The sequence below is a fragment of the Sarcophilus harrisii genome, chromosome 6, assembly GCF_902635505.1.
Source record: "Sarcophilus harrisii chromosome 6, mSarHar1.11, whole genome shotgun sequence".
Classification (NCBI taxonomy): domain Eukaryota; kingdom Metazoa; phylum Chordata; class Mammalia; order Dasyuromorphia; family Dasyuridae; genus Sarcophilus; species Sarcophilus harrisii.
The window spans coordinates 183277077-183301074 of NC_045431.1; the positions used below are offsets into that span (position 1 = coordinate 183277077).

Here is a 23998-nt window from a genome sequence, read left to right on the forward strand (position 1 = left end):
GAGGTGGTTACCACTCATAATGATCAACTTTGTAGAAGGTATATAAAGTACATGCCACACTCCAAACATTACTGTGTTACTGACATGAAGTAAGTATTAAATTGTGCCTGCTCAAAACATTATGGGATGTGCTGTTGTGAATTGGAGAAAAGGGATGGGGCCTAAGAAACATTTCATGACATGGCAAAGGGAAGCTTGTCCAAATCTGAAGTTTGCTTTCTTTTTGCGAAGTTTTCATAGCTCAGTTACCTGAAAGACCATTCAGTCCATCTATCTCATTTAATGAATAAAAATATGGAGGCCAAGAGAGGTCAAATGATTTATTGAAGGTAACAGAGATTAAAGAAGCAATGTTGGAATTTGAATTTAGATTTTTTTTTCTGACTACATATTTAATTTTTTTAGTGCCTTCTGCTTTAACATACACACCCACACACACACACACACACAGACACATTTTATTTTGCTTTCTGTAAGCTCCCTTTCCTTTTTCTCTTCTCTCCCCTCAACCCATTGCCCATCTTCGTAACTGCTACTTCTTTCTGTCTGAGATTACCTTCTATCCTGTATATATATCATATATACTCAATTATTTAAATGTTGTCTCCCCTTTTAGAAAATGAGATCCTTCATGTCAGCAACAATATTTTTACCCCTGACCTCAGTACTGAGCACAGTGCCTTGCACATAGGAAGGGCTTAATAAATATTATTTATTATTATTGACAAATAATAAATTATTAACAAGTATACAAACAAGAACATCAGAAGAGAAAATAAAATACAAGTAGTAGGTAAGTTGAAAGAAGCAGAGGATCTCACAAGTCTTTAACATTAAGCAGCAAAAATGTGGCCATGCAGCTACAATAGAACATATTTGTATGAAGAGCATCAGAGATCAAGGGTGGAAAATGGCAGTATCGGATTTTAAGTACCTCAAATTCCAGATAGAGGGAGTTTGAACTTTATTTAATAGAAGACAGTGGAAGACAATTTTTTTTTCTATAGTAAAGCAGTTGATTTGGCCAGTTCAGTGCATAAAGATCATTGTGGTGATGACTTCCTGTCTTTGTGTCTGTCTTTCTGCTTCACTCCTTGCTGCTAAGCCATCCCTTTCCTTTTTTCAATCTTAATACATATGTTGACCCATTCTTTAATGGGTTCTTCACTTTGAAAACTTTTATTCCCTTCTCCTCTCATTTGTATGGAATGTGTTAATTATAGATTCATTTATTTGTTTTCAATTGAACCATCACAGCTATGCAGCAGTCCCATTATTCCTCCTTGATGGACTCTTTATCATGCTTTTTACAATGGATCAAGAAATTAGATAATTCATGACCTTAGAACAATTTTGTGGAATTGCTAGTGGAAATAGAAGCCAGATTACTAGGTGTTAAGGACAGTGGCTAGGGAGGAAGTAAAGATATGGGGGGAGGAGGGTGTTACTAAATAGCTTGCCCATTGTAATGTAGCTAGTATCTGTCAGATAGGATTTGAACCCTGGTATTCCTGATTTTGAGGCCTGTCTTCTTGCCACTCTGCCTCTGAATCACTGAGAAAATTAATTTTAGTAAATCTTATGGATTCAGTGTTTTCCACAATATGATGTTACTCTACTTTTCCAGTTTTATTTTCCCAAATTCCCTTCTGTTTCCCCTGAACTTCCATCATGGCATCCTTGCCATGCCCCCTATAAATGGGGGCTCTGTTTCACCATTTCTCCTCAAGGTATTCTCTATAAATACAATGCCTTTCCCTCCTTTGATTTTCACCTATTGAATTCTTCCATGTCCTTCAGAATATAAATTAGATTCATCATCTGTGGGAAAATTTCTTTGATTTCCTCATTAATGTTCATGACATTTTTTATAAGATCTTATGTATGCTATAATAACATTTTCTTCCTTCAATCACACTATATTTTGTTTACTTATCTTATTTGGTATATAGTTTATAATCACTTATCTCCCTACTGCATTCAGATTGTAGTGCTTCACAAGGCGAGAAACTGTCTTATATAAACTTTGTATTAAATACATATATGACCTCTCAGTGTACTAGACATCTTAGTTTGCCTGGCAGTTGTTGATCTGCAGTGGTAGAGGGAGTTACCTCACAGGGAGTCCCTTACAACAAAGAAAACATAGATCTGGAGAGTAACAATTATGCGCAGCATAAAGTTGGTGTTTAGTGTTTGTTTAATTATAAAGATATACAGTGTTACTAATATTTATTTAATAGATTTGTCTGAACTTTTGGTCTCTGAATCTCTGCTGACTTTTATAGGTCATCATATAATTGCCGTTACTTTGTCCTGCCATGTTGTTTCTTTGATTTCACTGGAAAATATAGCCGAAGACAGAGTAAGAAGACCCAATACAGGGAATACCTTGATTTTATTAAAGAAGTGGGGCTCACCTGTGGATTCCATGTTGAGGAAGACTGTCTTCGAATCCCATCAACTAAAAGAGTAAGTTTTGGTCCTTTTTATTTTAGAGTTTTGTAGTAATTTAAATTGAAAGTTAAAAAAAAAAACACATCTTGTAATTTAAGTTGACACAATGTTGTTTCACGTTGTTTTTTAAATAAATTAATATTTATCCAAAGATAGAAATCTCATCAACTGTATCCTCAGCTTAGATTTATTGAGTAAGAAGTTACTTTTATACTCAGATGAAATGGCTTTGCCCACAAGAGTAGAGCCTTTTGATTTAAAAGGAATTGGAGTATATGGGAGTTCTGATATCTATCATTTTCTAAAGACCTTTAATAATTATGAAGGGAGGTTTTCGTAGGAGTCTCCAAAGCTTAAACATCAATTGTCCTGTTTTGGAATTTATGATAATTTCACTAGGGCTGCACTGATGATAAGGAATAGTTTTATTAAAATAAAACTATATGGTGTAACTAAGATTGCAGAAAAAATATCTCTTTGAGAACACTTCATACAATTTAATTGCATATCTGTTTATATATAATTAATAGACTGATTACAAGTTAATCTTTCTGTTCATTAAATCAGACTTAATAGGATCTCAACTCAGCAGCACGTAAGTAACATTAAAATAAGTGTTGAGTGGCTGTGTGTACAAATATATCTCTGTATATTAGTTACGTTCCTACAAATTTGTAGATCAAGTTTTTGATAAACTGAATCATATTTAAAATATATGCCTTTTATTAAATATGCATTAGAGATGTTTTCCATTTAAATAAAAACTTTAATCCTTTTGTAAGTTTGAACATTATCTTCAGTTTGCATCTTTTGTAAATATAATCATTTAGTTTATTTTACTAAAATAGGATACATTATTATTTCAAGCAATATCTTCTAAAATGTTCCCTAATTCAGGTCCCTTCTTCCCCCCCCCCTTCATCAATGTGATAATGATATAGTTTTAATTTTGTATTAATTTGTGAACTAACAGAATATGATGCTGTTTTAAAAATTTTAGAAGTATAGAAATAGAAGCAATCTCTTCTTTTTTGTCTTTATCCTCAGTGGTTGAAAAGGTGTTTGGCACATGATAAATGGCTTTTCTTATTTGGCATATAAATTTGGCAAAAAATATTTGGTATATAAATAGCATTTCATTTATTTACTTATTGATTCATAAATTAGAAACTGAATTGTGAGTTAAGAAGGAGATTAAGAAAATATTCAGTAATATCTGAATTTATCCACAGATTAATATTATGCCTTCCAAAGTGGTCATTATAACATGGTAGGTACACTTACTCTATTAAATTCCATACATTTTGGGAACTTCTCTTTGGGAATTTCCTTCAGAGCCTTCACCTTCTTTTGAACATCTATAGTGTTGGCAAAATTTTGCTTGTTAGTGGTGAGTTAGATTTTTGAATACAACAAAAATTCATTACAAAATCAAAGAATTCAGATTTGGAAGAACTTCAACGACAGTCTAATTCAGCCTGTACCTGGGACAATCACCTCTCTCCCTTTCCTAGTAAGTGTTCATCTGGCTTTTGCTTAAATAAGAGGGAGCCCACCTCCTCCCAGGGTGGTCTGTTTTACTTATGGATAACTCTGCTAGGAAATTTTTCCTCAAATTAAACCTGGTTTTCCTCTTCTTAATTTGTACCCATTATGATTTCTAGTTCTATTGCTTGTGGTCTCACATGTATCTGATCCCTTTTCCATTGACCATCTTTCAAATTCACCAACTTTGGAGATTTGAATACGTAAATTCTTAAATAAAAAATCTCAGTATTGTGTTGAACCTAGTTTTCTTGGATTTTTTTTTTTTTTTTCTGACTCTGGATGCTATTCCCAAAGCATGTTCTGAACACATTTAACAACAGTACTGGATTAAATGCGCACCTTTTGAAGGTGACTACTTTGAAGAATAGCACTCAGTTTTCTATAGTGTAATGTATGAGGATATTGGAATGCTTAAGATCAGCTGTGTTTGTTTAGACAGCAGTCTCACTGTCTTGTAGTCATACTTGATGTCCACTCATTTTGTTCTCTTGGTTAACTCACCCATTTCTCAAGTATTTGTTAGGTGCTTACTATGGGCCTGGTACTCTATACTAAGCCTGGACTCTCTCAGATTTTTTTTCTTTAAGGAGATCTTTTTTGAGAATTGTGCAAATAGAGTTTTATGGCCTTTGTTATTCATTTAAATAAATATGAATCCTGACCTTATTACATTGGTGTATGGGAGACAGAAAAAATGAAAAGAGCCTGTGCAAGAGCTCTGGGACTGCGGGCAACACAACACAACTCAAAACTGGCAGTCTTACCTTGGGCAGGCTGCTTCATTTTTCTGAACCTCAGATTTCCTCATCTGTTACATGTGAGGCATCTGATTAGACTAGTCTTTTTGAATACTCAATCCTTAAGGTCTGTATTGTGCTAGCATAGCAAAATGATTATTTTACTTTTTTGTAAATTTAGGTTTGCCTCATTGGAAAATCCAGAACATATCCAGCTCCTGAAGAAGCTTTAGTTGATAAACAGAGAACACAGTATATTGACAGTAGGCAGTCCTGTGCTCAAATTCCCCATAGTGAAGACTCTTCTTGTTCCTCTTCAGGCAGCACAATTGAAACTAATCATTGTAATCATCATGCATATTTAAACTATCTCAGTGATGAATCTCCCGAAGATCAGTTTCCTGAAGATGAAAGGAAGGTGCCACAAGAAAATAGAATTTGGATAAGTGGATTTCAGCCTAGAGACAAAATTGAACATGTTAGGAACTGTGCTTCTCTTCCTCGGGACTTCATTGATCACATAGTTCTGAAAGTGGCTAATTTGTTGTTGAATGAAAAGCAACAGAACCCCAAAGATCCTTTCATCGGAAGCTCCAAAACCTGGAATCGAGGAGGTAAACAATTTTAACCCCATTTCTGGAATATATGCTAAAGATTCTTTGATGAAAACTCATTTCTCCTGTTTTGTTTTGTTTTTGAATTTATGAAATGAAAAAGAAATTTATGATAACTGAGCAGAGAAGTGGTCTCTAAATTAAAGTTTTCCCATGCAGCATATATTAATGTAGTCCCTGCATTATTAATATTCAAGGCTAACTCTTCCAGAAAATTAATTTCAGACTTAGGCTCCAGAATTATACAACACCAATCTATGAAGATTAAATAAACATTGGTTGTTTGTATACAATATGTCATGATGTGGAAATCTCTAAATTTGGTTTCAAAGGACCAGAGCCTGAATCCTGCTTACTGCTACTAATCTATGATTGTGCCCTCTCAAAGGTCCTCTTGCTGCTCTTAAGTTAGCTCATCTATAAAACAAGAGCGTAGGACTGCATCTTTACAGAGCAAATTCCTGCACCAAGGAAAGAAATGATGATACTAATCTGCCATGTACAGATAGCACTAAAAGGTTTTGGCACTAAAATACCTTATCTTAATGACCTCACCAAACACTGCCATGAAATTTAAAAGTCCTAATATCTATAAGAAAAAAGAAGTTATTTTTATGATAAACTGTTGCCTCATTTGTTCAATAGACATTCATGACTTAACAAACTAACCAACAAACAGCATAACTGGGAAACCCTCAGTAAAGCTAATCAATAATAACAGCCTCTCCCCCTTGTGTGGCACTTTAAAGTTCCCAAAGGACCTAGGTGTAGAAGAGGACAGGGGTATTGACTGCTAAGGAGTCCACATAGAAGATAGAGATGCAGCAGCATAATTCCTGAATCCTCTTTTCCCCTCCCCTTCCTGTTTCTCTTTATTCCCATTCCCTCATTATTGATAAAATACTTTATCTTGCATCTTAACATCTACCTACTTTTGTGTCAGAATTTGGTATACTTGTTATTTCTGCAGTAAGAGATAATAAGATCTTTGAGGCCAAATTCTGTTATTTTTCATTTTTATATTCCTTGGTCCCTTAAATGTAATGGGCACTTTATCAATTTATGTTAATTGTGGACTTGAATGTTCTCTTGCCAGATACTCAGTTAGGAGAGGTGATGTGATAAGTGCAGAGGGAAAGTTGCAGAGTCCAGAGACTATAGATTGTGGTTCTGATTCTGCCACTTGCAGTGAATTGAACAAATCACTTTACTTTCCTAAGCCTCAGTTCCCTCATGATGATATGAGGTTTCTGATCTCTAGCTACTTGATGGCTCTGAAATTGTATACTTAATGAACTTCATTGGTCTGACTTGTAAAATGGAGCTAATACTTTAGTTTATGCTTACCTAGGTTGTTGGAGAGGATCATATGGAATGATAATGAATGGGAAGGTGGCTATATAGAATTTAGAGGTGAAAGAGATTTGTGAGATTATTTTTCAAACGAAGGAGATTGAGGCCCCTAAAGCAGAACTTAGTGCCCAGGGCCATACAGGAGTAAAACTGGGATCCTGATGTGGCTCTTCTAATATCAGCTCTAGGGTTCTTTCCCTTGTACCTTATTATATCAGGAAGTATTTTGAAAAAATCAAGCTCTATACAGATGTTACATGTATTGGTATTGAGTGTGAATAATTAGATTCTATTGCCTGTAGTTATTGTATTTTCTGAATTATTTTCCAGTGATTTTTTTTTTGGGGGGGGGGGTTATTAAACTAGGGTGAAGAGAACCAAACAAGTATCCTAAATATATAAAATAACAAAACTAAAAGTATTTTCCTATACTGAATACTTAACTAGGAGTGTTCTTTTTATGCATTTCTAAAAGTATCCAGTTTGGGGAAGAAACCTTATAGAATTTTTTTCCTCCTTGACAGGAAGCCTTTCTTTGGCAGAAGTAGCAAATCACTTGGATAGAGAAACCCTACAGAGATTAAAAAGAGAATGTGGAGGTCTCCAAACCCTGCTTAAGAACAGTCATCAGATATTTGAAGGTAATGATGTGGGTGCTGTTTAAATTATGTTTATTTAAGAAAATAAAACTATATAAGTAGTTCAGTGGATAGAGCAATAGACTTGGAGTCAGAAAGGCCTGAGTTCAAATGCTGCTTCAGACACTTATTAACTATTTCCTAGTGCAAGTCATTAACTGTAGAGGGCTGAAACTATTGAATCGATGCACTGAGGTCAGGACTGCCGAGCACTTGAGGCTAACTACTGATTGGACAATACTCTATAGACATATGCCTGGAAAATGGTCCTTTCCACTATCTGTGCAGGCTCAATGATTAGTGTATACAGAGTGTATACAGTGTGTACTAAATGTATATACTATATATAACAGTGTATACTAAAACTAAGAATAAAGACTAAAGACTTTTGCTTATCCTGACTCTGGCTGATTCTGAGGTATCTAGGGTGCTAGCGTGGTCGTAACAATTAACTTCTCTCAGCTGGAGTTGCTTCATCTGTAAAATGGGATAATAATTTCAAGGGGTTGTTGTGAGGATCAGATGAATTAGCATATATGAATTGCTTACAAACCTTAACGAGGCATGTAAAAGCTAGCTGTTGTTATTACTGTCATTATTAAGTGTCGATGATGATTGTTACAAAGTCCTATACTACACACATGGGAACATAAAAAGGTAATTGTGGAACTAAAAAGATGATAACAGCACAAAATGAAACATTAGACTAAGGGGAAGAAATCTGGGTTCATTTAGCATGTACCTTAGATTTGGGGAAAACAGCTTTCAAAAGTTTCAGGGAAAAAATAGGCCCAAAATACTACAAGGAGAGTCAGTTCAGGAAGATGCTCAAGAATAAAATTCTGAAGATAGAAAATGGAACAATTGAAAACAATGGGATTTATCACTAGAAATCATTGTGAATACACAAGGGTACTTAGCATCCACCTTAAATTTTTAAAAATAAATACAATGGAGGAAATGAGACGGATAACAGAGCACAAAAACCAAACATTAAGATTCCAAAAAATCATGACAGGATAGAACTAAATTCAACATTGTTCTTAGTACAAAAATTTTTAAATAGCACAAATAGATTCTGAAAAATAGATTATTGACAATAGATTCTGGAGTTTTAGGATACTGAAAGCTCAATATGAGTCAGTGGTGTTATGTGGTAGCCCCAAAAATAATGTAATATTGGCATTCATTAAAATAGCATAGCTTCCAGGAATGTGGAAATAATGATCCCACTATTTGCTGAGCTTGCCAAAACATACCTGGAATATCGTGTTCAATTCTGATTTAAAGAAAGATGAGCTGGAGAGTATCTAGAAGAAGGCAACCAAGTTTGTGAAGGACTTTGAGTCCATGTCATATAGGCAACTAAAAAAAGATTCATAGGGGACCTGCTTGCTATCTTCAATAATATGCAGGGCCTGTGGAAGGAATTAGACTTGTTTTATTTGACCTCAAAAAACAGAACCAGAAAACTGAGTCTATAGAAACCTAATTTAGCCTAGAGGTCAGGACAAATTTCCTAACAAATCATTCAGAGGTGGCCAAGAATGTATAAATCTCTTCGAGGACTGTGATCTTCCTCTCATTGGAGGTCTTCAAGAGGAAGCTGGGTGACCACTTATTATTTATACCACAGGAAAGATTCCTTTCATACATGGGTTTTACTGGGTATCCGCTGAGGGCCTTCTAGTCTCAAATTCTGGAATTGCCAGGTTGATTTCTGTTAAGTATTTTAAAAAATCCCAAATGAGGAAAAGACTGTAAGGAGCAGATTTTTGACTCAATGTAAGAAAGAACTTTTAGCAAGATGATGCATTTAAAATTGGAACTGGATTTTTGCAGCACTGGTGAGTTCCCAGTTACTAGAAGTTTTCAAATTAAAACTGAGTTTGTTGAGAATATTATAGATCAGATTAAAAAAATGCATATAGGATAGAGATTCTTTCCAACTCTGTAGGTAGAGGATTTTATAATACTCTCAGGAATGTAATATTAAAAAGCTTTATGGAATAGTATTTTCCTTAAAAAAAAAAAAAAAAAAAACCTATGGAATGAGTAGTACACTGATTATTCCTGCTTTACCTGTAATTCATTTTGTTGGCTTGTATTAGTACTTGAGCCATCTCTTTGTCAGGATTATAAGAAATCAGGACAGTTGTCCCTGGTGCTATACTTTGGGAACTCATGCTCTTGTTTACTGGACAAATAGACTTTGCCACCTAATTCTTTTTTTATTTTTAAATGCCCTCAGTAGCTTGATATATTGCAATAAACACTAGATTGGAGGTTAGCAGACTTCAACTCTCAGTCCCTTATTTTACCAGCTGTTTGACTATAGATAGGCAAGCCATTTAGCCTTTCAGAATTTTTTTTAAAATATATAATAGTCTCTACATTTTACTTTCTACAGGGGCCATGTTGAAGGAAATCATGTTGCTGATAAATAAAAATAGTTTTTTATCCTTGGTGCAAAATAATTAAAACATGCTAATTTTGCCCTCTGGATTAAGTGAAAACAAATTTAGTTGTTTCCACGTGAACAGTTTTGAACTATTTGAAGACAACATCAAGTCCCTCCATAACTTTTTTTCCTCTGCCCTAAATACCATTTCTTTTAATCAACCTTTGACATAATTTCTGTCCTTCTCACTGTTCCTTTCAGTTTCCTATAAACATATTTATGGAAGTTTTAAAATGTCCATTCCAAACTGTGGCAGCCTGAACAGGCACATTTCAGGGTATTCTGATCAGGGCCTAATAGATAGTGAACTATTATATTCTTCCCTTTGAATGCTCAGTTTTTATTAATTCAGTCCAAAATCTTATTGAAATCCTGCTCTAGTGTTTCACCATGGTATCAAGGTGCCCTTTCATTTCTTGAAAGATATACTCATGGAAGACAAGATCTTTGTAGTTTTTTAAAACTGGAAAAATGACAGGCTGCCTTTGTAACATGTGAGAACCAGCTAGTTCAGTTAAAAGAATGGTATTCCTCACCAGAAAACTGACCCACAGGTGGTAAATTTTTTTTTTTAAATCTATAGTGACTTTTGAGAACAGTTTGCTAAGGCACAGAATGGTTGTAAATTGAATCAATAGAAGGAATACCCATATTAATCTCATGTGCAATCCCAGCTGCCACATTACATTGCTGATGTTTATAAAATTTGATATGTTAAAAATCACAGATCTTTTTCATGAGTTGACTTCTAGTTTTCATCCCTTTTCTGTACTTATTTCTTTTTTTTAAATATCTCCAAAGCAAGGCTCTACATTTTTTTCTGTCTTTATCTCTCTCCCTTGTTTCCTCTCTCCCACTCTTTCCCTCTCTCTCTCTCCTTCTCTCCCCTTCTTCCAGTCTTTCCCAGAATGGAAATAACCAGACACTCATAGGCATAACCCCACTACTGATCTATAGGCATGAGAGCTCTGATTGGCCTTGTTTGTGGTCCGGTATGGTTACTAAACCTTCCTTGGACCCCCTAATGGCCATTTGCTTCTTGGAGTTCACTCCCTGTGTTGGTGCCAGAGTTAATGTAGACTCTTGAATGGCCATACTGTTATTATTAGTGACATGATTTCTCTCCCAACAGTGTCTCAGTCTCCTCAGCAGCAGGGACACAGGCATGTACTGCAGTGCTCAGCTACTTTATTCCTGTTACATTTTATTTTGTTAGCTTCAGCCTGTTCTGATTTTATAACATTTATTCTGATTGTGCAACTTGGTTGGCTGACAACTTAACAGCTCTCCCTCCCAGCTTTATAAAAGTGTATTCTCTGCCTTCAAGTCTGTGATTAAAAAGCAAAGCTGGACCAAGATCTTGTAACAGTCCCTGGAGATCTCCTTTCCTATTGATGCTGACTTAGTGCATTTTGGAGTTTTTCAATCAGTTTATCTCTCATCTATTTGATCTAATATCCAGGCAGACTTTTCATCTTATCCCTAAGGATATCTTAAAATGCTTTTTCAGATGTCTGGCTGAACTCCAGTGTACTCTGTTCACTCTATTCCTTGATCTACTCGTCTAATCAAAAAAAGCACATAAAGTTAGTTCAGTATGACCTGTCCTTAATGAATTCATACTTGCTCTCAGCCATTACTACTTCCTTTTCCAATTGTCCCATTCTAGAATTTTACCAAAACTTGATTTGAGTGTCATTAACTTATACTTTGAAGTGGAAAAAGAACCATTGAGATGGCTCAGCATGATGTGGAGGTTATTTCAGGTTCAGGATATGCAAGTGGAACATAAGCTCTATCTAGCAGGTTACACCAACCTGGGAAAGCTTCAAGTTGAATTCTGGTGACAGATTGTGTCTGCTGCCCCAGGTTCAGCCTGATTGAGAGCAGAGGGGCACCTCACCAGAAGGTTTGTCACTGTCTGGGGCAAAACATACAGAAAGCAGGATGCAGAATGGCTGTTACTTCTGGGGTCTCAGTCCTCATCAGTAGCAGTGGTGGAAGTGGAGGGTCGAGAATGCTGAGAATCACGTAGATTTTGGACTAACAATAAAGACTAGTATAATAGCTTTCTCTAATTGTAAGATCCAAAAATCAGTGCATTGACATCCTTGAAAAGGAACTGAACTATAGAAATGTTGACATCTTATTACAAAGGAAATCAAAGATGTAAAAAAGTGGAAGCCAAATAAAAAAATGCCTTGTAGGTTCTCCTTAGGATCCTAAAGGACAGTGATGAGGTTATGGCAGGTGTTAAGCAGACTAACCAATAGTGACAAGTGAAAGAAGCAGCATAAAATATATGCAGTAAATGGGTATTCAGAAGGGGAGGTAGACCAACTTGAGACCTGGTACTTGAGGAAAATAAGAGATGGGAAGAAATGCTAGTAACACATTGGGCAGATCTATGTAGAATTTGTGGGAAATCAGATCCCCCAAAAAATCATTTTATATCATTCAATAAGATAAAGTCATATCGATGAAAAATATGGAAGCATAGTTTAAGAATGGACTTTGCTTTTAAAAAAAAAAAAAAAAAAGATTATTCTTCTTCCAACTCTGTGACAATTCTCATGCATCATGATTCCTCAGGGATCCCAGACCAGTCATATCTCACATATGAGACCAGTCTCACCAGTCATATCTGCCAGTTCTTTTGCTACCTTGGAATGTAATTCAGCTGAACTAAGTGACTAGAACATGTTGAAGAAAGCTTGATACTCCCTTATCTTCTCCTTATTCCATGTTTGAGCCTCCTCAGTTGAAAGAGCATTTTCCTTGGTGCTAACAACAGAATTAAAATGGGAGTTAAAATTTTTATTTCTATTTCCCCAACCACACTAAGAAGATTTTCATCCTCTCCTTTGTTTAAATCCTAGCACTAGTATAGTTTGTATTCTTTTTCATTTATTTCATGCCTGAATTCACTTCAATTCAAAGTCTTGACTTGAATGTTATTCTTTTGGTATCTTGTCTTTTTTTTTTTTTTTTTTTTTTTTTTTGGTATTTTGTCCTGTTACCTGCTTTTGTTTCCATCACTTGTAGTATCAGTTTAACATTTACATATCACTTACATTTTTACTTATTTTTTAAGTTTGTTAGTTGAGAAGCTACATGATTGATCACATTAGTGTCTAGACATTTTCTTTTAACTTCTTTAGAAGTAATTTTGTCTTGAAAGCACCTCATCACTTTTGAGCCATTTCTTTTTAGAGACTTATGATTCTACCTATACTTTCTTTGAGCTCTTTAAAGTTTTCTCTCGAAGTATTGTTATTCCTCTAACCTGGCTTAGCATTTCTCTAATTTATCACAGACTCTCAGAAGGACAAATTGGTCTATTACCTCCCAAGATTCTTATCATTTCTGCTTCATTTACCAGTGAAATTCTTTCTTGGACAGAATCAGGTTCAAATGGCAGTTCTCTTTGACTTTTTTTTTTTTTTGGCCTTCTGAAAATGAAACTTAGTTTTTCTGATTTTACCAATTAAAACTCCAGCAGGTATCTCTATGTAGTATAAGTTACTCATTTTAACTTTTTGCCTCCATGCGTGGTTTGTATCAAAAATTCACTACCTACACCTCCTCTTAGTTATTTGTTATGTTACGTATAGTATTTATTGTCAGTGATATCATTGTTCAGCCTCTGCTTATTCTTTCAATCCTTATCCAAAAACTCTATAATATAATACCTCTCCCTCAGATTTGTGGATTGCACTTCACATATCTTTCTTAGGTCAGATACTTGTCTCACATCATCCCACAATCGTTTCTCCTTTTATGGAAAGGACAATCCATGTATTTTTCTTATAAAATTTTTTATCAATATTCATTAAGGAAGTTGGTTTCTAATTTTCTTTCTCCATTTTGACTCTTCCTAGTTTAGGTTTCAACATCATATTTGTTTCATAAATGGAATTTAGTAGGACTCTTGGCTGTTTCCCCAAATAGTTTATATAGTTAACTAGAATTAATTGTTTTTTTAAATATTTGGTACAATTCACTTATAAATGGTCTAGAGATATTTTTTTTCTTACAGAATTCATTGATGGCTTGTTCAGTTTCTTTTTCTAATTGGACTTACTTAAATGTATTCCATCTTCCTCTCCTATTAATTTGGGCAATTTATATTATTGTAAATATTCATCATTTCACTTTGACTGTCAAATTTATTAGCTCCTAATTTCTGCTTTAATTTCTTTTTCATTGTTGATAGGGTCACCCTTTTCATTTTTGATGCTGGCAATTTAGTTTTTTTCTTTCCTCTTTCTAGTCAAATTAACCAAAGGTTGGTTTGTTTTGTTGGTTTTATCATAAAACCAAACCCCTAGTTTTGTTAATTTTGTTAATTTCCTAGTTTCAATTTTATTAATTTCTCATTTGAATTTCAGAATTTCTAATTTGATATTAAATTGAAAGTTTTTAATTTGTTCTCTTTTAGTCCCATGCCCAATTCATTGATCTCCTCTTTCTCTTTTATACATGTAATTATTTAGAGGTATAAAATTGCCCCTAAGAACTGCTTTGGCTGTATCCCATAAATTTTGGTATTATTGTCATTGTCTTTGATGAAATGATTGTTTCTGTGATTTGTCCTTTGACCTACTTATTCTTTAGAGGATGACAATATTTGGTTCCCAATTAATTTTTAATCTTTCTTTTCATGGCTTTTTATTAAATTAATTTTTATTGCATCATGGTCTGAAAAGAATGCATTTAGTATTTCTGCCTTTCTGCTTTGGAATGTGAAGTTTTTTATGGTCAGTTTTCGTGTAGGGGCCATGTACTACTAAGAAAAAGATAGATTCTTCCATGAGAATAATTTTACTATTTCCTTCTATTTAATTTAACTTGTTCTTTAGAAATTTTTATATGTATGTGCAGATGTATTTAGCATTGCTACTACTTCCTTGTCTATAGTAAGTATCTTTTAGTGCTATGTAGTTTCCTTCTTTGTCTCTTTTAACTAGATCAATTTTTGCTTTTTCATTGTCTGAGATCAGGATTGCTACCCATGGCTTTTTTTTTTTTTTAACTTCAGCTGAAGCATAATATGTTTTGCTCCAGTCTTTTTCCTTTCCTTTGTGTGTGTCTCTGTTTCAAATGTGTTTATTGTAAACAACATATTGTAGAATTTCTTTTAATCCATTCTCCCAATTGAGTGTGTATGTTATTCCCTCTTTTTGCCAAATCTGATGAAAATAAGCTTTAAACAGTGCTCACCCTCCTCCTTTTCTTTCCCTCCATTGTAATAGAACTTTCATGCCTCTTCATGTATCATAATTTACCCCATTCTACCTCCCCCTTCTTCTCCCAGTACAATTCTCTTTTTCAATCCTTAACTTTTTTTTTATATCCTTCCATCAAATTCAACTTATACCTGTCTATGTGTACTCCTTCTAAATACCCAATAAAAGTACAGTTCTTAGGAGTTACAAATATCTTCCCATGTAGGGATGTAAAAGTTTAATCTTATTGAATAATATTTTTTTTTCCTATTTAACTTTGTAATGCTTCTCTTTGGTCTTGTATTTCAGTTTTTTGTTCAGCTCTGGTCTTTTGATCAGGAATATTCGAAAGTTCCCTGTTTCATTGAATGTCTATTTTTTTCCCCTTGAAATTTCCCCTTGATTTTGCTGAGTAGTTGATTCTCGGTTGTAATCCAAGCTTCTTTGCCTTTGAGAATATTATATTCTAAACCCTCTGATCCTTTATATTAAAAGCTGCTTACTTCTGTGTAATCCAGACTATGATACCTTGATATTTGAGTCATTTCTTGCTGACTGCTTGCAATATTTTCTCCTTAACTCAAAAGTTCTGGAATTTGGCTATAATATTCCTGGCAGTTTTCATTTGGGGATCTCTTTCTCAAGATGATTGATTGGTGGATTCTTTCAAAGCCTATTTTACTCTCTGCTTCTAGGATATCAGGGCAGTTTTTCTTGATAATATTTTGAAAGATGCTGTACAGGCTCTTTTTTTGATTATAGCTTTTGAGTAATCTAATAATTTTAAAATTAGCTCTCCTAGAGAAGCTTACTTTTCAAAGAGCTTTTTGGGAGCATATTTAGTAAGCATCAGTCTGCTGGTAGAGACAGACTGTCTTATTAGAATCATAACACTGTAGTATGTGTAAAACATTTTTAATTATTTGTATTTATTTCAAATTAAACAATTCTTAGTTACATGTAGAAAATTTTTTTTTACAATAGCTTTTTTTAAATCTTGAGTTCCAAATTGTCTTTCTAACTTCTGTACCTCTTCATCTTTAAGAAGTCAAACAACTTGATATTGGTTATACATGTGAAGTCATACAAAACATTTTCATATTAGCCATATTTTGATAAGAAACAAAATAAAACAATTAAAGTAAAGTTTAAAAAAAAAAAAAAACAACTTTGTTCTTTGCATTCAGACTCCATCAGTTTTCTCTGCAGGTGGATGGCATTTTTCATCGTAGGTCCTTTGGAGTTGTTTTGGGTCATTGTCTTAATTAGAAGTCTTTCACAGTTGGTCATCCTTATAATATTGCTGTTACTGTGTACAATATTCTTCTGATTCTGTTCATGAAGTATGTGTTTTAAAAAAGAAATTCAAAGCCTAACTCACATAGCCTCCAGTTTTGTATGCAGTACAAATATTGAACTAGATTTCTAAAACATTCTTTTAATTTTCTTCCTTCTCATTCCCCTTAAGGTTTTTAATCTTGGCACCATTTTAAGGGAATCTGGGCCAATGTTTTGGTTGCTAGTAAAAGCCAGGAAGGACTTGGTTGCTTTGGCCGTGTTTCATGTGGAGTCTTTGGATTTGTTGGAATAAAGAGAATAAAACAGAATGCACAAGGAATACTTTAATTCCACCTAACCTCAAATGGTCCCACAAAATTGGTTCAACCACATCTCCTTGACCGATGGAGCCAAATTTCTTACACACAAGCTAACACCACCTTAAGGGTTAGAGTTTCCCAGAATGTATATATTTTTAGTATTTTTTAAATAACTGCATATATAAGCATTTTGAATATTTAACATTTATTTCATAGTCCTTCTCTGTGTCTTTGCATAAGCCATATTCTCTCTCATCTCTGCTTCAAATAAGCCTTAATTTCTTTCAGGTCTCAGCTCAGGTACTAGCTTTTCTGTAACCTTTCTCTTCCTCAAATTATACTTTATTTATTTAACTGTAAACACATTATATGTCATCTCTTTCTTCCTCTTCTCTACTATACTCCTTAAAGAATGTAAGCTGCTTTGGGGCAGGGACTGTATTATTCTTGTTTTTATATATCCCCAATGGCCAGTGCAGTTCTCAGCACAGAAGTGCTTTGAATAAATACTTGCTAAATTGAATTTTAGTTTTGTTTCCTTTATTGAATTGCCGTGTACTTTAGTCCTCTGATGGTCAACCTACACTGAGCATTGGCTTGGCCTTAGCTGGTCAACAACATGGAGAGTGTCACCGAATTTATGCTTGAAACCTCTTCAGCTTGATAGGCCTTGCCCCAGATTATGACGCCCAGAGGTATCATGTTCAAGGTCCAAAGGCCACTTTTATGCCCTATGTCTCAATGAAGGAGAATTTGGATTTTGGCATTTTGACTTATGGGTACACTCTTAAAACCGGTATTCAAAGAAAGTCAAAGCAATCATTTGAATAATATAAGTAGTCACCCCTTTTCATTTACTTAAGAATATTAAATTTAGGGCACTGTGCTAAGAACTAGGGAAGATACAAAGTTATGTTACCACTGCTTTCTACCAGTTGAACACTTTTTCTCAAAAAAAAAAAATTTTATTAATATCTCTTATCTTTGTGTTTTTTCTTTTGTTTTTAAATTTTGTTTTATTACCATAATTTTTCTATATTTCTCCCCAATCTGTAATAAATAGTATTTTTTGAACCTTCACTATCCCCCCCCCCAAAAAAAAATCAAGAGAAAAAAAATCATTATAACTGATCAGTATACTCAAAAAGTCTGAAATTATGTGTAATGAATGACAGCTGTGGACTTCTTGCCTCTGCAAAGGAATGGGATTAGAATATTTTCTCATGTTTCTTCTTTTGAGCCATTTTGTAATTTTGCGACATTCATTTCTGATTTTATGTGTGTGTGACTTGGGGGGAGGAGAGAGATAGGGAGAGAGAGAAAGAAAGAGACAAACAGACTGCAACAGGGAGAGGAGAGAGATTCTCATTATTTACATTGTTGTGGTCATTGACTCTGATGACTTCCTTCTGTATCCGTTCCCTGTGGATCTCTGTGGTTCTGCAGATTCATCACGTTCCTTTTTTCTTAAAGCACAATAACATTTCATAAGCCATCTACTTTATTTCTGATTCTTAGCTACCTGCTAAGTACCCACTGACACTGCTGGTGTCTTATGTAGGGCAGACCTTTACTCCAGTAGAGGGCCTGTCTATTCATTTGGCAGCATCTGACAGCAGGATTGGACATTATTAAACAGATGAACATAGCAGAGTTTTCTCAGTTCTTAAGTGCCCTGTTCTGTCATTCGGGAACCAAGTGCATCATTCTGATACCTTCTTTCTAAAACTTTGGCTCTTGTGTTCTTTGTGTTTCAACCCCCAGTTGTGAATGGGAGAGTGTACATTCGTGATTGGAGGGAAGAGAAGACAGCAAAGAAAAACCAGTCAGAAGCTAAACGAAGACTCTCATCAGAAGCTTTCAAAACGCGTCTCTGTTGGTTTTTTATGCATCATCCCGATGGTTGTTCTCTGACTTCTGAATCCTGCCCATACGCACATGGAACCCAGGAGCTTCGACAGTCTCAGATTTTGAAGAAGATTAAGCAGATCCACTGATGCTACGCCAACAAGTTGAAGGGCACAGACTTTGGGAGTGGGCAGGCCAAGAGAAATTTGCTACACATTAACCTCCCTGTCTTTTGAATTTGAGTAATTTCCTTTTATCTTTGTCAGGATTCTGACAGTGTGGGACTTAGTAATCATTGTGTAGAGTCACAGTTTTAAAAAGCTAAACAAAAGGTTGCTAATTATTTTTAATATAATTTTATTTTATATTAAAAATTTATAGAATCAATTCTGTATATTATTATAGCATATAATATATATTTTGGATGATATATAAAATAAAATTACTCAGGTTTGTGTACAGACTTTGAATCAGCACGACAAGCCATATATATCTTTAAAATAGCATATAATTAAAATAAGTTGTTTTTGAGTTGAGGCTTTCTTTTCTAGAACTGGATTTTTTTCATAGGAAAAATATTTTGGTTCACAATTCAACTGTCTCTATTTATCTGTATTTTTTTTTTTTCTGAGAATGAATGTGAAGAAGAAATTGGCAAGTGTTTTCTTCAGAGGACTAAGTGTTGATCCTAGTCCCTTAAGATTGTATGAAAATATTACTGATCTAAATGGAGTGGGGGGGAGGGAGAGAAGAGGAGGGAGGAAAGAAGAGAATCACACTAATTCTTTTAAAAAGAGGCAGATGACATTCAGCAGAGAAATCTAAAGAGTAGATTTCCTAGAATCTCACAAGTTGGAAGGCAGCCCATGCCACTTGTGGATAGCTCTAATTATTAGGGAAGTTTTACTTAAGCTAAACTCTATTTCTCTGTAATTGCCAGTTATTATTGCTAGTTCTGCCTCTACTGGCCAAGCTGAACACAACTAATTTTATTCTTTTCACATAATCCTTTAATGACTTGTAAGATAGCAAACTTTTTCTTCCTCCAAGGAGAATACCTCCATCTCCTTTAGTCATTTCTCACATGGCATGCTCTCTACTCTTTTCATAGCTCTGGCTCATGTCCTTTGAAAATGCACCCAGTTCATTTTTTCCCCTAAAATTAGATGTCCAGAACCACCATAATAATCTAGATGCAATCTGATCAGAGTAAAATACATTAAGACTGTCACTTCCCTCATCTAAACCTAAATATCTATTAATATAGCCTAAAAATGAATTACTTGTGGGCTGTCGTGGACACACTGTTGACTTATATTGAATTTCCAGTCCATTACTATTGCTTGGTTCTTTCTTTTTCACATGAATTATCTAGCCATGTGGATAGTTGATTTTCTGAATCTTAGAATGTTTACCTTTATTCTCATTAAATTATATCTAAATTAGTTTGACCCATCATTCTAGCCAGTGGGGATTATTTTTTTCCCTTCCTCTGTCAGTATTTTAGTTGAGATGTATTTTTAACTGTGTTACATGATGCCATTTATGGTATTATCCTAGTCATTGAAATGTTAACTTCTAATCTTGCCAAGGACAGATACTTAAGATATGGCACTAAAAAATCTCCCTTTAAGTTCCCATTGTTATATTCATTACTTGTCTGTTTTCTGTTCACTTAATTATTTCTGAATTCACCTAATTACCTTATCATCTGTTCCAAAAAGTTCTTTGTATTGTTATACTCCAGTAATCTTTTTGATGAAACCATAGTGACTCTTAATGCACCCTTTCTAAATACCCAAAGACATTCTTTTTAATAGCATATTTTAGAATTTGATCAGGAATTGCAGTAAACTCACTGGCTTATGATTTCCCCCCTTTTGAAAATGATGAGATATGCATTTTCTCAGTTCTTTCTTACCTTTTTTGCATGTGATTTTTTTGGGGGGAAGATTATTGTTAGTACCCCAATCCTGTTAATTAGTTTTCTTCATTATCTAGATTGTAGTCCATTATCTAGATTTTGGTCCTGGGGACTTGAATTTTTTTGAGGTCTTTTAGGTGCTCTATACCCACCTCCTCACTTGGTTTTCTATTGGCCGTTTTTGTTTTATCTTGCCTAATCCTAAAGATCATTCACCTTGGTAGAGAAAATGGAATCATCATGTATCTTGAAAGACAAAATGAAATGGAGTTTAAGAATTCTAAATGGGAGACTGGTGAAATACAGCAATATGTATGTTATGTTCCAACATGTTGAAATCATGGCCTGCCTTTTCCACATTGCTTCAAATATCACACGTACAGGATAACTGAAATCAAGGTTTTCAAAGATGAATTTAAGAAGCTTTCTTGTCCCATGTGACTCAACTTAGCCACAAAAATGTTGTATATTCAAAATTCAATCTCTCAGAGGCCATGGTGAACCTCTGATGTTTTTTTCTTGTGATATAATCAGGCCTCCCATCCCCCTGTTTCCCCTTGCCAAGCTTCCTGCCCACAGGCTTCTCATGAGTAAGCATTAAATTTACTAGGTTATATTTTGCAATCTGGAATCCAGCTTTTCACTATTTCTAGAATTTGTTATGATGAATTTTGTTATCTTTTTGTCCTGTCCCTCTCATCACTTTAGTCCATCCCAGGTTTCTTTTTTTCTTTTTTTCTTTTTTTTTTTAATAGCCTTTTATTTACAGGTTATATGCATGGGTAACTTTACAGCATTAACAATTGCCAAACCTCTTGTTCCAATTTTTCACCTCTTACCCCCCACCCCCTCCCCCAGATGGCAGGATGACCAGTAGATGTTAAGTACATTAAAATATAAATTAGATACACAATAAGTATACATGACCAAAACGTTATTTTGCTGTACAAAATGAATCAGACTCTGAAATATTGTACAATTAGCTTGTGAAGGAAATAAAAAATGCAGGTGGGCATAAATATAGGGATTGGGAATTCAATGTAATGGTTTTTAGTCATCTCCCAGAGTTCTTTCTCTGGGCATAGCTCATCCCAGGTTTCAAATTACATCCTTAACATTGCTACATTCCTAAACCAAACAAGGGTTCTGGAGAGTGAAAGGAGTTCTCACTATTTTCCTTAATCCACCAAGTGAATTATCAAGACAATTGTGTTCTTCCCCAGACCATTATTTATTCCATTCCTTGTGTACTGTAACAGGAAATTTAAGTCCTTAAAGCCTGGTGGTCTCTATTACTTAAGTGATATCTTGTTTAATTTTATCAACTTAGCTGGGAAATCAATTGATTAGAAGTGTCCAGATCAATTAACCCCACCTCCACATAAGCAAAAGTTCATAACCTAATAAGCTTCTTTCCTGCTCCATATACATCCAGGTTTAAGTTTATCCTGCCACTGAAGGTTCCCCACAACTGATTTACCTTTTCAACCTCATCTTACTTGACTGCTCTCCACATGTGCTACATTGCAGCCAAAATGGATTATTTATTGTCCTCTATTTGCTTACCCTATTTCCTGTGCTTGAAATGCCCTCATCCATTTTAAATGTTGAATTCCCACTCATCTTTCAAGTCCAATTTGAATGCCCCTTCCCTTGGGATGCCTTACCTAGGCTAGCTACTGTTCATTTTGGAGTTATCATTGACATTTCCTTCCTTCAAATTCACTCCAATAATACTTTCTATTGATTTTACCTCCACATCTGGTCTTATCCTCTTCTGCCATCTCTATCATCCAAGCCTATACTTGGTTCTTACAACACTCTTCTAACAGGTCTTCTCCCCTTTCCAATTGATCCTTCTATCAGTACCCAAATAATCTTTCTTATATATATGAATATACATAGTCATGACACACTGCTTAAAAATCTCTAGTGGCAAGGGCAGGTAAGTGACATATTGATTAGCATCAGCCCTGGAGGTAGAATCTGTAAAATGAGCTGGAGAAGGAAATGGCCAAGTACTCCAGTATCTCCACCAAGAAAACTGTGGGCATCATGGAGAGTCAGACATATCTGAAAATAAGTGAAAAAGCAACAAATGTGCTGGTCACTATGCTAAGCTCTTTACAACTATTATATCATTTGGTCCTGGTGGATCAAGAATGGCTTCCTATTGTTTCTAGAATAAACTATAAACTTTTCTGTTTAGCTTGTAAGGCTCTTTAAAATGACCTTTATCTCTCTTTCCATCCTCTTACATCTCTTTTACACTGTGATCCAGTGTAAACACTTTCTTCTCACACAATGCACTCTATTTCCAATCCATCTCCTGCCTAGAATTCACTCAACTCCTTGCGTATCCCTCCTCTCTTTTTCCTTTTAATCACAGCTTAAGCCCTCCCTTCTGCCTGAATATTTTCCTGATTCCCCCCAATTAATTGTGCCTTCCTTCCCAAATTACCTTATATTAAACTTAAACTATTTTGCTTGTGTCTATTTATTTTATGTATTTTATTCATTTTATATTTATGCTCTATTCATTTATATTTGTTTGTATGTTTCTCTCCTTACCTGGCAAGGCTTTGTGAAGAACTTCTCATAAACAATTTTCAGTCCATTATCTCTTGACAATTGGATGATTTTCACAGATAAGTTGGTGAATATGAGCTTCATTCAGCATTCATTAAATTCATGGTACTTTATTGCTTTAAAGTTCAGTGCTTGGGAGCTAGACTAACAAAAATACCATGCCTTATGGGGCATTCAACATAGGCAATATGATATATATGCAAATAACTGTAATGTAAAATTATATCCCCCAAGACCTCCCAGAGCATTTGGCCTATGTGCCTATGTATGGCTCTTATATATTCATTTGAATTATGATTATTTATAGATTTGTTTTATCCCCAGTACTTGACCGTAAGGTCCATAAATACAGGATTCATGTCACAATTTATATTCCCTCAAAGTCCAACATAATGAGCTGTGCAAGTTTGATCCATTGAAAAAGCAAAAATCATGATTTTCAGTTCTGACTCTGCCATTCAGTTGGCTGTGTGACCTTTTATCATTCATTACTCTTCTCTAAGATTCAGTTTCCTCTCCATAAAATTATTGCTTTGGACTAAATGACCTGGAAGTTCCTACCCTACTCCAACATTCTGTAATGCCTTATGATTATGACAAACACATATTAACAACAAATTCATATCCTTCCAATTTTTTTGGTCTAACTTCAAGTTGGATTAGAACAGACTTGAATTTGTTCCTACAGTAACTTGTTTGTACTGTTAACATAAGGTTCTCCAGTTATATAAGACAGAAACAATAATGTGTTATTGATTCATTAATGGAACACTGATCATATTAAAGGAACATTTTTACTATTCTGATTGCTAATGTATCAGCTGCTAAGCTTTATTGCCCAGCAAGGTGTCAGTGGCAAAGGGAGATTAAAAACTAGTCAAGTTCTGTTTTAATCAATTTTTTGGACATCAGAATAGACATGTAAGTCATTTGGGATTACATTTAAATGAATCTATCATTCAGTGCACAGAGGGAGTACTGTTGCTTACTTATTGTAGAAAGC

General features: G+C 34.6%; 1 protein-coding gene across 2 annotated transcripts in view; it reads left to right on the forward strand.

Moving 5' to 3' along the window:
* Positions 1 to 18855, forward strand: part of TRMT44 (tRNA methyltransferase 44 homolog) — a 38721-nt gene extending 19866 nt beyond the window's left edge. Inside the window, exons 7-10 of one of the 2 annotated variants that reach the window (XM_031942372.1) lie at positions 2289 to 2472; positions 4924 to 5356; positions 7234 to 7350; positions 18399 to 18855. In XM_031942372.1, the coding sequence (XP_031798232.1) occupies positions 2289 to 2472; positions 4924 to 5356; positions 7234 to 7350; positions 18399 to 18631 (967 nt within the window). In that variant the 3' untranslated portion in view covers positions 18632 to 18855. The remainder of the gene's footprint in view (positions 1 to 2288; positions 2473 to 4923; positions 5357 to 7233; positions 7351 to 18398) is intronic. The other variant, XM_003773414.4, reaches the window with a different exon arrangement.
* Positions 18856 to 23998: the final 5143 nt, after the last annotated feature.